We start from the raw sequence: 12,420 nt of genomic DNA on the forward strand, positions 1-12,420 counted from the left end.
TCTGACAGCCAAATCTCAAAAGTGTGCAATGTTGGGAAAACCACCACTTCCCTAGAGAGATAATTCCAATGGCTGATTATTCTTATTGTGAAAAATTTTCTGCTTGTGTCCAATCAGAGTCTCTCCAGGAAGGGTGTGGAAGGTAATATCACCCAGAAAAAGTGAGAAGAGGTCTGACATCTTCACTCTTATTGAAAGCTACTTGCTAGTTTATTTCCTTTACACTATCAAAAATAGATGCTTGGGGTTCTTTCTTTGATACTCTGTGGATTCTGTAGAAAAGAGTAGCCACAGCATAGCATGGCAATAACAAAACCTGTAAGTGGGAAAGCAAAGAAACAACAGAAATGGGCAGGAGGACAGGGAGGGAGATCAGCTGGTCTCCTATTTCTTAGTTTCTGCTTCCCATAGATTGCTAGTGCCTACTGAGAGCAGAATGACAGGGGTAGGATGCAGGAGAAGATCACTCACAGAACTACTGAAAATGGAGAAGAAGCAAAAAAACTTCGGAATTGAGCAAGTGATGGGTGGCAGAGCCTACCATGGGTTTCTGGGTAGCAAAATTTCCATAGTTGATTACATTGGAGCAGCAATGTCAGACTCAGAACTTTAGAATAACAAGGGCTTCTGCAGCTTCAGTCTGAGTCCTGTCAAGGGTACTCTGAAGAGGCTGGTCAGCATTTCTGCTTTTCTGGATTGGGATGATCATTTTTAAGCAAAAATGCTTAAGGCTGACTTCTGGAAGGGTACTAGGCTCATCATTTTTTTCATCTTTATTCTATTTTATCTATGAGATCTAATTTTTGGAAGAAAATAATGAGGCAAGAAATGTGGAGAAGAGGTTATTAAGTGGCATAAGAGATGTGATTAAAACGTTGAAAAACATTAAAGTAGGCTGGACAAAATGAGAGCATTTTGCAGGGTGGCATTAATGAACTGGTGCAGCCTGGAAACTTCCCAAGGTTTTCCTGGAGACTGGGATGAACCTAAGTACGTATCTGAAAGCAGAGATTCTTTTGCAAGACCTGTGCATGAAGTATAACAAAACTCATATCCGCTACAGTGAGAAGACACACGATGCTTCTGAAAGCTTCCACTCATCCTCCTTACAGACTGAACTGGATGCATTCTGTTTGCACACCAGACAAAAATTTACCAACCTGTAGCCCAAATCAGTGTCCGTGCATGTGCCACCATTGAGACAAGGGTTTGTCTGGTATGAGGAGCAGGAAAGATGAGGACTCTCCCGAGCTGCACAGCCACACACAGCATGACTCAGGACTGTCACAGACACCAGTGAAACACTTTCAGTTGTAGTTACAGTTGGTACATGTTTCTGTTCATGCTTACTGCTGCATCCGCTGCTGTGAGTACAGTTTGCAGTCACACATTCATCAATGCCAATCTGGGTGATACTTATATCCAAGATGCTTTCCAGCTGTGGAGAACAATTAGTTGCATTCATCTCACTTTTCCACAGAGAGAAAACTCACTAATGACAGCAATGAAAAGCAGAAGTCTTATTTATTTTCAAAACTGGGTGCTGTTCCACTTCCTTCCAATCTCACCCTATCCAGCCAAAGGCAGCTCAGTCTGGCATCTGTTAAGGTCAAAGCCAAGGTGTAAGTCAATTACAGCATGAGTATGCACTTAGGGGGCAAAAATACTGTCATATTCATTAGAGACCAAGTGGATAAATTTCAGTCACTGATTATTCTGATGGATTATTTACGTAGCATCTGAGCTGTATTTTTTATTTGAACTTCCACCTTAAAAATACTGGAAGAGTGGAAAGGCATTGGACAATGAAGAGATACCTTGTCTGGCAAGAGTGAGTTGGTTCAGAAGCATTGATTCTAAAATTATTTCTGATTTCAGCCTCTGTGTACCAACAGATACAATTCCAACAGAATGAGTCATTTAACTCTTATCATGCTTTTTTTTTTTTTTTTTTTTTTTTGCAAGAGGGGCAGGAACTTTACTAAATTGTCAACACACATTTCCAACCTGGCTTTCCTCTGGAGAATGCCTCTTTTATTGCTTTGCCCTCTTAGCTTAGAAAGTTGAAACTTCTGACTGGTTTGTGAGTCTCAACTACAAAACATTTCTATGTAGAGGACTAAAAACTGAAACATTAAGGCACTGTGTAGAAAGGCAACACCCAAAAACATCCTTTATACAGAATTTTACAGTCTTTTTAATAGGAAAAACATGTTCACAATCCTAAAAGCTCATTGTGTTTGGTTGACTTTATATGTGTTTATAGGCTGGCTTTGAAAACATTCATATTTGAAACTTTTAGTATGATGCTAGAAGATTGATTGACTTTACTGATTAAAATGATCAATTTTTCTCATACATTACTCCCTCAGTCATTCTAAATGTGCACATTCACTAGGCAATGTACATTATCTGAACAGACACAACGGGAAGATGCTGTGGTTTCATATATAGGATGGATACTTACCCATGCTCTGGAGGCTGCTACATTGCCATTGAGTTTTTCTGCTTTATAATAAGGTGGACCATAAACAGCAAACCAAACATCAATCCCTTGGGTTGGACTTGGACTATTTAATACACTGAAAATGTGAACATTTTCCAATTGGACTGATATAATTTCTGAAAGCAGCTTCCTCATCTGGTAGTATTTACTCTGTTTTTCAGGGGATTGAGATATGAACTCCTCTGGTGTGATATCTGTAATAGAAGTTGAAAAACTGAAATACATGTATCTTGCAAGTGTTGTAGCAATGGAAGAGAGGAGCACCACAGAATGTCACAAAAAGTGGACTCAACTGCAAATTCAGGAGTACTTTCACTGTTAGGCTCTGAAATTTTCCATGCTGGCTTCTGCTAAGGGTGTATGTTCTGAAACTTTTTTGATTTATATTACTTTCTTTTTTTAAATTATTTTTTTTTAAATCAGAAACATGTTTAAGAAGATTTTACTTTTCCACAAAGGTTGAAACAATTTGTTGTATTTCAGGCAGATACTTGTTCAAATAGTTTTTCTTCTGAAATATGAATTGCTGTTTTCTTAAAAAGTTGGTGTAGAAATCAGACAAGCTTTTTCTTGCTGTCTTTTTTCTCCATAGATTCTCCTACTCATGCAGCATCAGAAACCACGCAAATAAACATGCATTTTCAAACCCTTACCTAGAAAACTATTAACTCTTATTCCATGTCTAGGAGCATTAGAATTCTAAGTATCACAGCAGTAAAATTAAAAAAGTAGATTTCAGTACTACGATCTTACCGTACTTGATCACATTGCTTACCTTTTATTCGTATGGAACCAGCATTATGGAGGGCATCATCTTTGATTTCTTTCACTATAACCTTTACAGTTGAGATAACATCTGGCCAGACTCCATCAACGACTCTAACTCTTATGTTGTATGTTCCTGGTGGGGTTCCTTCTTTAATAGTCAGCAAACCTGAGTTATCATTAAGGATAAAGTACCTGTAATAAGAGTTAAGCCAAGGAACAAGCTATGAGAAGTTCAAAAGCTAGGTACTAATTATCATCACTGATGGTTTTTTCTGATTCAGCAGGGCCAAGTGCTGGACCCCGCACTTTGGCCACAACAACCCCCTGCAGAGCTACAGTCTGGGCACAGAATGGCTGGAGAGCAGCCAGGCAGAAAGGGACCTGGGAGTTTGGATTGACAGGAAGCTGAACATGAGCCAGCAGTGTGCCCAGGTGGCCAAGAAGGCCAATGGCATCCTGGCCTGGATCAGGAACAGTGAGGCCAGCAGGAACAGGGCAGTAATTCTTCCCCTGTACTCTGTGCTGGTGAGGCCACACCTGGAGTACTGTGTCCAGTTCTGGGCCCCTCGTTTAGGAATGATATTGAGGTGCTGGAACAGGTCCAGAGAAGAACAACAAGGCTGGTGAAGGGACTCAAGCACAAGTCCTATGAGGAGAGGCTGAGGGAGCTGAGGTTGTTTAGCCTGGAGAAGAGGAGGCTCAGGGGAGACCTCATCACTCTCTCCAGCTACCTGAAAGGAGGTTGTAGCCAGGTGGAGGTCAGTCTCCTCTCCAAGGCAACCAGCAGTGGGACAAGACGGCATGGTCTTAAGCTCTGCCAGGGGAGGTTTAGGTTGGGTATTAGGGAGAAATTTTTTACAGAGAGAGTAATCAGACATTGGAATGGACTGCCTAGGGAGGTGGTGGATTCCTTGTCTCTGGAGGTTTTTAAGATGAGGCTGGATGTGGCACTTAGTGCCGTGGTCTAGTAACCACAGTGGTGTTGGATCAAGGGTTAGACTTGATAATCTTGGAGGTCTTTTCCAACTCAGCTGATTCTGTGAGTCTATGATTCTATGACTGTATGATTAGAGAAAGTAGATGTGTTCCCTCGTGAAGGGACACAGCAGATAAGAACTTTTTTGCATTGCTTCCTGTTGGCTCCTAGTAACTCTTCACTAGTATATCATGAAGGTTTCTTTCTGCTGCTATGCTGTATTAACTGTGTAGGAAGACTAAGGCCGCAATAGCCATAACTTTGGAAACAGTGCAAAAGCCTAGTGCAGATACATTCATTGAGAGTGACACCTCTGTTGAAACCTCTGAATGGCACATGTACCTCTCAGCCCTAGTCGCAATCCAGACACTCCTGTGCGTGTACATCTAGTACAAATAAGGTCTTAAAACCAGCGGTGACATGGAAACAACAACTCTCCATGAGCTTGGATGAAGGAATCTGGAAGTTAATAGGTATTTTTTCTGTAGTGGCTCACTGATACAGATTATGGGTATTACTGAACAGGAATTTAGAACAGTGTTCTGGCCCATCAGGCAACAGGAAGCAGCCTGGTTTGGCATGCAGCATTATTTATTGCAGCCTCACATTCAGCAGGGTTTTTGGAGATCTACACACAGAAGTGTCTAACCAAGAAAATGCTTTTGCACTTCTGATTTTTTAAAAAAAGGCAGGGTAAACACTTGTTACAATATGAGGGTGAGGGGCTGGGGGTGGGGCAAGCTTTCTAAACAACTCCCATTTTTCTCTCCAAATACCTTGATGTTTTCCCTTCAAATTGGTAGATTTTGTGATCCCAGTCATCAGCATCAGGGGCACGGACCTGGCCCAGTACAGTCGTGGGGAGAATACCTAAGAAGACACAGCATGTAAGTGTCACAGTCAGACTTCTCACATGTACACAAACAGGTTGGTCATTTAAGTTTTACTTTAAACTGAAGTCTAAGACCTCTACAAAAATATCTGCGATAGTCCCCAAAGATGTGTGCCAGTTTGCAAATGCCACATGGTGCCCTGCTTATTGAATATTTGCTGTACAGCTTCATAGATTGAATTCTACAAGTGACTGTAATGAAAAGCAATAGGAAAGAAAAAAGAAAATCCACCTCTGAAAATTTTCATTGTTTTATCTGCAGTATCCAACCAACTTACAAAGTGTTTTAGACAGAGATTGGTGTTCAGCAGGTTAAACAACCAAAATGCAGACTGTGTTACAGAGGGCAAAAAAACCCATGGCAATTTGGAGGAAATTAGAGCAAGACAGAGAGGATGTCCAAAACACAGCAATCAGGTTTATTTTGAGTAGATGGTGAGACTTTGGGGTGAGATGGAAAGCAGAATGTATTCTGCTGGTTTTGCATCCTCTCAGCAAAGCTCACAAATTGTTATATTCTGAATTTACAAAATCTATTTCTAAGAAAAGGTCAACAGCATCTACTCAGAAGCTTCTAGTGTGTCCACAATAGATAATCTATTTAATGTGCTATCAAACCACATGATACACAGCAGACTAGAAGAGGAAGGAATGACCTGAACCAACATGGATACAAGCACCCCGAAATCTTTTTACCTGTGTGACTTATTCTGCTCTTGGGCTTATTATGTGGGCACACTGGATCACAAGAAAACTGCTAACTAATTGCCAAAGCAAGAAGGGAAAGATGCTTCTCTCACACTGCCTGCAGCCAGCATTCACAGAAAATTCCACCATAACAGCATTTGTCAGCCAAAGACTTAAGATGAATGTCTCAGGCGGTTTACATGGGCGTTCAGCTTAAGTGTATTCACTAAAACTCAGTTCAGTCTGCAGGAGGAAAAAGTCTTAAGGAGGAGAAAGAAGGTTCTCAGCATTCACACTCATCTCTTTTCAGCAATATTATGAGCTTTGGTCATTTTTTTCCCCTGAAAAGTTAATGCTGCTGGAAAACTGCATCTGAAACCCAGAGATCATTACTCAGGTCTGATAGAAACATGTAAAGAATAGCAGCCAGTTATGCTCTTCCTTCAAGGCTGACTTGGCCATAAATCAAGTGGCCCAGAGTCCTACTCTACACACCTACTACTCTTCGTTGGGCTTTAAGCAAACTTCAGTAGCATCTCTACTAAGATCTTAGCTTATGTGAAACAGGACAGAATCCTGTTGTGAATCTCACAGCTGACTCTTTTGACCTTACTGTGACACTTTGAAGCAAACATCAGGGATGATTTACCATCATAGCTGTAAATGAGACATTCCATGTGGCCAGCAGAGTGTGGGTGGTCATTTTGGTCCCCAATATTCACAGTCAGTGTGTTGGTGGAGCTCATTGGTGGGATCCCGCTGTCTGTGATCAGGATGGGCAGGTAAAATGCCTTGTGCACTTCCCTGTCAAAGGTATGCAGTGCAGTGAGCAGTGCACTTCCATTGTGGAAGTCCTGCAAGTTGAAGTTAGTCAGACTATCAAAATCGCCGAGAAGGCGAAAGGAGAAAGGTGCTCCGTTCGCAGCAGTGTCTCGGTCCTTTGCATACAGCAGCGTGGAGGTCTCATTCATTTGGACAACCTGTGGAGAAGCTGTGTTTTCCCAGACCACTGGGTTATAATGAGCCTCAAACTCTGGCCCATTGTCATTTACGTCTTGCAGAGTCACTAAAACAGTGGCACTGCCAGTCAGAGGGGGCTGCCCCATATCAGTGGCAATGACAATGAGTTGGTACTGTGTCACTGTCTCATGATCCAGAAGCCCTGCAACCATCAGCCACCCATCATTAGCCAAAGAGAATTGGCCACCTGGGTCAGACTTGTGTAGCAGGTGGAAAGAAAACCTTCCGTTCAGGCCAGAATCCAAGTCAACAGCAGAAACCTGAACAACTTTGGTGCCAACTGGCACGTCTTCCCCCAGGGCAGCCACTTCATAGAACTGGGGGTAGAAGACAGGAGCATGATCATTTGAATCCTCCACATAGATCACGCAGTAAGCAATGCTGAAGAAATTCATGTCCTCTGCTTTCACAGTCAAATTGAATACCCTCTCATGAGGCTTCTCAAAGTCAACCTGTTTTCGCAGCCGGATAAACCCACAGTTGTTGACTTCATCTGTCTCAATGGAAAACTTGTGGTCATTGTCCCCATCAAGGATGCTGAATGTCACCATGGCATTTTCTCCTTCGTCTCTGTCCACAGTAGACACCACTGCCACTTCAGTGTTAATGCTCGCATTCTCAGATACAAAGGCTGTGTAAATCCTTTGCAGGAAGACTGGAGCATGATCATTTACATCAGTCACCAATATAGTGGCAGTGCCTGTCCCAGTGAGCCCTCCTCCATCTCTGGCCTCAACCACTATGAGGTACTTGTCTTCCTTCTCCCGGTCCAGGGACCCAAGCACAGTACAGATTGTGCCGCTGACTGAGTCAATTGAGAACAAGTCCAGATTAATTTCATTTTTGACGTTCTGAATGATACTGTATGTTAGCACAGCATTCATACCAGCCTTCGGGTCATCAAGGTCCACTGCTGTCATTTCCATGACAGGACTGTCAGCTGGTGCATCCTCAGGGACGTGGCCCGTGAAACAGCCATCCGACACACAGAGGAAAAGGGGTGCGTTGTCATTCACATCCCTCACTTCTATGATCACATCTGCAAAGCCAGTCAGTCCTTCTCCACTCTCATCTGTTGCAAGAACAAGAAAGCGCCACGTTGATCTCTTCTCACGGTCTAACCTTTTATTTGCACTGATCTCACCTGTGTTCTCATTGATGCTGAATTCACTACTGGCCCCCTGCCCATGCAGGGAATAGTTAATGGCATTTTGATCTGCTGCTTGGTCGGGGTCTGTTGCGGAAACCTGGAACAAGCCACAGCAGGGTAGTGTTTATGTAAAAGAAAAGAGGAAATCACTGTTCTCTTATTGATGGCAGCTGGTATTGTGCTGGCTAAATAAATACCATGCATTTTAACAGCAAGCATCTATTGGTTTGCGTCATTCAAGTACTCTTTCAATAAACATCATGCACACCTAGAGAAACAAAAAGATGACATTTAGGCAGATTAATATATTCTATTTCCCAGTATATTTTGGAAAGAGGAAATAACTGTAGGAAGAATCAAGTGGAAATAACAGCAGATCTGATGAGCAAATGTTTCTTGTGAAACTCTTTGGATCTGTAATACAAAGACAAGCAGGGGCTGTTTCTCTCTGAGCAAACAGAAGGCTGTGAAAACAGGCTGTACATCCAAGCTGATGAGCAGCATGGGCCAGAGAGAACTCCCAGCTCCTGATTTGCATCCAGGGATTGTTTGTGACACTGCCAGTTGGGCCAACCGGGAATTGCTCTAACAGCAAAACAATGAAAATGATTGAGTTGGAGTCAAAAACCAATCCCTGGTAATGTTTATTCGGTAGTATGCATTACATGCAGGAAGTACACATGCCAATCATGCTATGCTTATACAGTCACTCAAAATACGCCAACTCTGCTTTGTAAAGGAAAGCCATCACACTTTTCAGCATTTAGAATCACAGAATTTTAGAATTAGGTTGGAACAGATCCCTAAAACCATCAAATCCAACTGTTATTTATCTTGTTCAAGACAGCAAGTCCACCACTCAAATTCTTTATTCTGTTCTTTACAGAAAGTTGCTAGCTAAGTCCTAATATCAGGTAGGCTTCACCTACCCTAAAGAAACTATCTTTTTGGTTTTGTATGAATGGATGGGATTGAGCTGAACACAAAGTCAGGTTTTGCCCTGCTTTGTGCGAACTGTTTTACCTTTAAGACAAGTACAGGTAGATCTGTGAGCTCCTCCAAGACACCACCCTGATACTCATTCTGAGTGAAGACTGGTGCTTCGTCATTCTTATTGACAACATTGATGATGATAAGAGTGTGGTTTTCCCATTTTCCATCAGAAGCTACAAGCCTGAGCTCATAATGTTGTTCCTGTTCATAATCAAGAGGCTGAGCAATGAAGACAGTTCCAATCTCAGGTTCCACATCAAAAACTCCTTTCAGATTTCCTGATGTGATCTGATACCTTAGTTTGGCATTTGCACCTACAAGAGAAAGAAACAATTGCTGCCTGTTCACCCTATGAATGCTTAATCCAGCTATGCCCAGTGGACACATATCCAAGAGCAACCTTATTTGCCTGGACTGTTATAGTGTGTGTGAGATAAAACAGACACAGCCACAAACAAAATGATGTGTGTATGTAATTTGAAGGGTTTGTGTGTGGTAGATTGTGAGTTATGTCTGCATTTATATATATTTGCAGACATGGACAAGCGTCTGTTGATTGATAATGAAGGAATTGTATACCTCTAATTTGTTGTTCGTTCATTTGCCAATAACAAAAAAGTAACATACTATTAAAATACTAGAAGCTACTTTTACTCAATGTTTCCTAAGCTTCATTTCAAACGCCAATATTCCTTTAATTTTTTTAAACCACTGGGTGGCGCTAAAATATAACAGAAGTCCTCTGTTTTGAGCAGGAATTCATCTCAGAAGAACATTCCACCTGTACAACAGCAGCTGTTTGATTGTTGCAAAACTTTTAGGAACAACAACAACAAATTGTTTAGTGCTTCCTGTTTACTTATTTGAAAGGGTAAAAAATACGTGACATTGCATTCCAGTATAGAAAATCATTTCCCAAATTAAATAGGCAAACTGCTAGGAGTAGAAAGAACATTCAGCATTTCAAGTTATAGTCAGCTGTGGATGAGAAGACTAGAGCAACCAATATGTATGATAAGAAAGTGAAAAGGCTGTGCTCAACATTACTGCTTGGAAGAGCTTGGCTGCCTTTGCAGCAAGAGTTTGAGCATCACTTCTACTCACTTTTGTCAAATTCTCCCAAATGCAGCAACTGGGAGCTGGTCATTCCTTCCACTGGCAGTGCTGTAATGCCTGTGCCTCTTAGTGCCCACAAGGGAGATGTTAAGAGGCCATTTGACCAGCTCCGATCTGCTCCTGGAAACATGTTCCTCTGGTTCTCATTTGGACTCTGTCATCAGCTTACCTTCTTTTTTTCAATGAGTTTGCTTTTCTTGAGCAAATTTTACTGGCCCAGCTCATGAAAGTAGCAAAAAAGCCACAGCAGAAGCAAAGTCAGGGACTGACTGATGGTATATGCTGTTGGACTGGCTCAGCCCATCTGTAGGGGCAGTTTCACACCATCATAGCCAATGTCAGTGTGAGCCCAAACAGAAAGTCTGGCTTTCCTTTCCTTCCTGACTTCATTTCTGACCATGCCATCCCAGATTATCCATTGTTTGTCAGATTCTTCCACAAGCATATTTAACTAATTCACTATATTCACTAAATCATCAAAAAGCGCACAGGTCTGGTTTTCTTACAATGATAGTAAGTAAAATTGACTCCCAGAAAGATCTAGAAAGCACAGGATCTGGCAAAAAGCAAGTACATGCTCAGGAGTGCGTTTTTATGTTACCTATTATGAAGTTACAGCAGCATTGTGATTCCAGGTGATTTCACTCTGTCCCAAACAGATTGCCAGCTAGCTTAACCTTTGCAGTGAAAACCTGAGCACCTAATAAAAGAAAATGCTCACATGTGCCCAGAACTTCTCTCCTCACTTTTAAAAAATACTTGAAATCTGTAATCATCTCCTGGATGCAGAGATTTGTTTGCCCATGAAGGAAGTAGCCCTATGCACAGCACAAATTAACACTAAGGACTTGAAAAGATATGCAAGGTCCACTCACCCTCATCTTCATCATCTGCTATTGCTGTCACAACAGGACTTCCAACATCCCTGTCCTCATCTACGCTGACCTCATACACTGACCGAGGAAATGCCGGAGCGTTGTCATTCACATCACTGACAAAAATCCTTACGTAGGCTGTATCTGAGGAGATGTAAGAGGAACATGTAGACTAGAAATGGCAGAGGTGGAATACCTTGTGTTATTCCAGACAGCTCACAGACCACCCAGGTCTATAAAAGTTAAAGAACTCAATCTCTGATATCTTTTAACCAATACAGAATTCCTTACTAGTTTTACCTGTGTTGGGCTGCCCATGAACACCAGGTCTAGCAGATTCTGAAGAGTCCTGAGACTGAACTTCAATCAAGTAAGAGGCTCTTTTCTCTCTGTCAAAAGATGCACGGGTGGAAATAATTCCTGTCTCAGGTTCAATGGTGAAGAACTGGTAATCCTCATTAGAATCTTTCAATATTAAGTAGTGAACCTAAAAAGGAAATAGTTAAGAGAAGTTAACATTTTTGATTTTCATTTATATGTGCAAGTGTTGTGACCTCCCCTTCCTCAGCAGCCTTCCGGTTCTGTCTGCAATGTAGCAACACTCTGAGGAAGGACAGATCATGTGAATATGATTTTCTAAGTCTTTTGCTCATTTTTATATAAAAACCCCAGAACTTTCAGAGAGAAGAACACCTGAAGAGGTGATATCAAGGCCCATCAAGCCCAGTATCCAACCTCCAACAGGGGCCGGTAGGAGCAGTTAAGAAAGACCATGAGTAACAGAGAACAAAATGTATGGAATGACATCTTCCCTGGTGCCTCCTCAGCTTCTAGCAATCCACTGTGGTTTTGATCTCAAAAAAAAAAAAAAAAATAATTGGAGCTAACTGATAATTTGGGTCCTGTTCAACAGGACTGAATAAATGAAAACTTCCACTGATGAAAGTTATCCACATTTTTGCCTTTAATAAAATTTGCTCTCTGAAAAGAAAAACATTTCCATCCCCACCCCCAGGTCATGCCCAGAGCACCACCAGGCAGTTCTACAGGTTGCTCTTCAGACATTGCAAAACGACAGCTCAAGAACAGCAGATCTCCATTAGCCAGAGTTTCTTCACAGAAGAGCTAGTAACATTTTTGGAAATGGCTCAGGAAAATACACAGAAAATGAGCAATTTCTTTCAGAATTCTGCTTTTTCCTAGGGTTGGGTCATTATGACAATGATGGTCAAATGTTGGTTTGACCAACCATTTGACCAATGATAATGAAATAAAATGCTTTTTAATTGGCCATATTTAAATGGTAGTGAATAACTGACAACAATCACTGACAATCAATTAAAAAATGAGCTGAAGAGGCAAGAGTTTGGAAACATGGCCTGCAGCCACATCCACTTGTCACAGGAGCAACCCTGCAAATCATGCAGCAGTGCTTTA

General features: G+C 41.7%; 1 protein-coding gene across 1 annotated transcript in view; it reads right to left on the minus strand.

Moving 5' to 3' along the window:
- LOC116799488 (neural-cadherin-like) overlaps window positions 1–12,420 on the minus strand; it is a 42,512-nt gene that overhangs the window by 11,268 nt on the left and 18,824 nt on the right. Inside the window, exons 14-21 of the mRNA XM_032712676.1 lie at window positions 11,284–11,470; window positions 10,984–11,127; window positions 9,023–9,306; window positions 6,479–8,096; window positions 5,027–5,120; window positions 3,282–3,466; window positions 2,468–2,700; window positions 1,161–1,438 (exon numbers count right to left, since the gene is read on the minus strand). Of these exons, the coding sequence (XP_032568567.1) occupies window positions 1,161–1,438; window positions 2,468–2,700; window positions 3,282–3,466; window positions 5,027–5,120; window positions 6,479–8,096; window positions 9,023–9,306; window positions 10,984–11,127; window positions 11,284–11,470 (3,023 nt within the window). The remainder of the gene's footprint in view (window positions 1–1,160; window positions 1,439–2,467; window positions 2,701–3,281; window positions 3,467–5,026; window positions 5,121–6,478; window positions 8,097–9,022; window positions 9,307–10,983; window positions 11,128–11,283; window positions 11,471–12,420) is intronic.

Source organism: Chiroxiphia lanceolata, chromosome 1 (assembly GCF_009829145.1).
Source record: "Chiroxiphia lanceolata isolate bChiLan1 chromosome 1, bChiLan1.pri, whole genome shotgun sequence".
Classification (NCBI taxonomy): domain Eukaryota; kingdom Metazoa; phylum Chordata; class Aves; order Passeriformes; family Pipridae; genus Chiroxiphia; species Chiroxiphia lanceolata.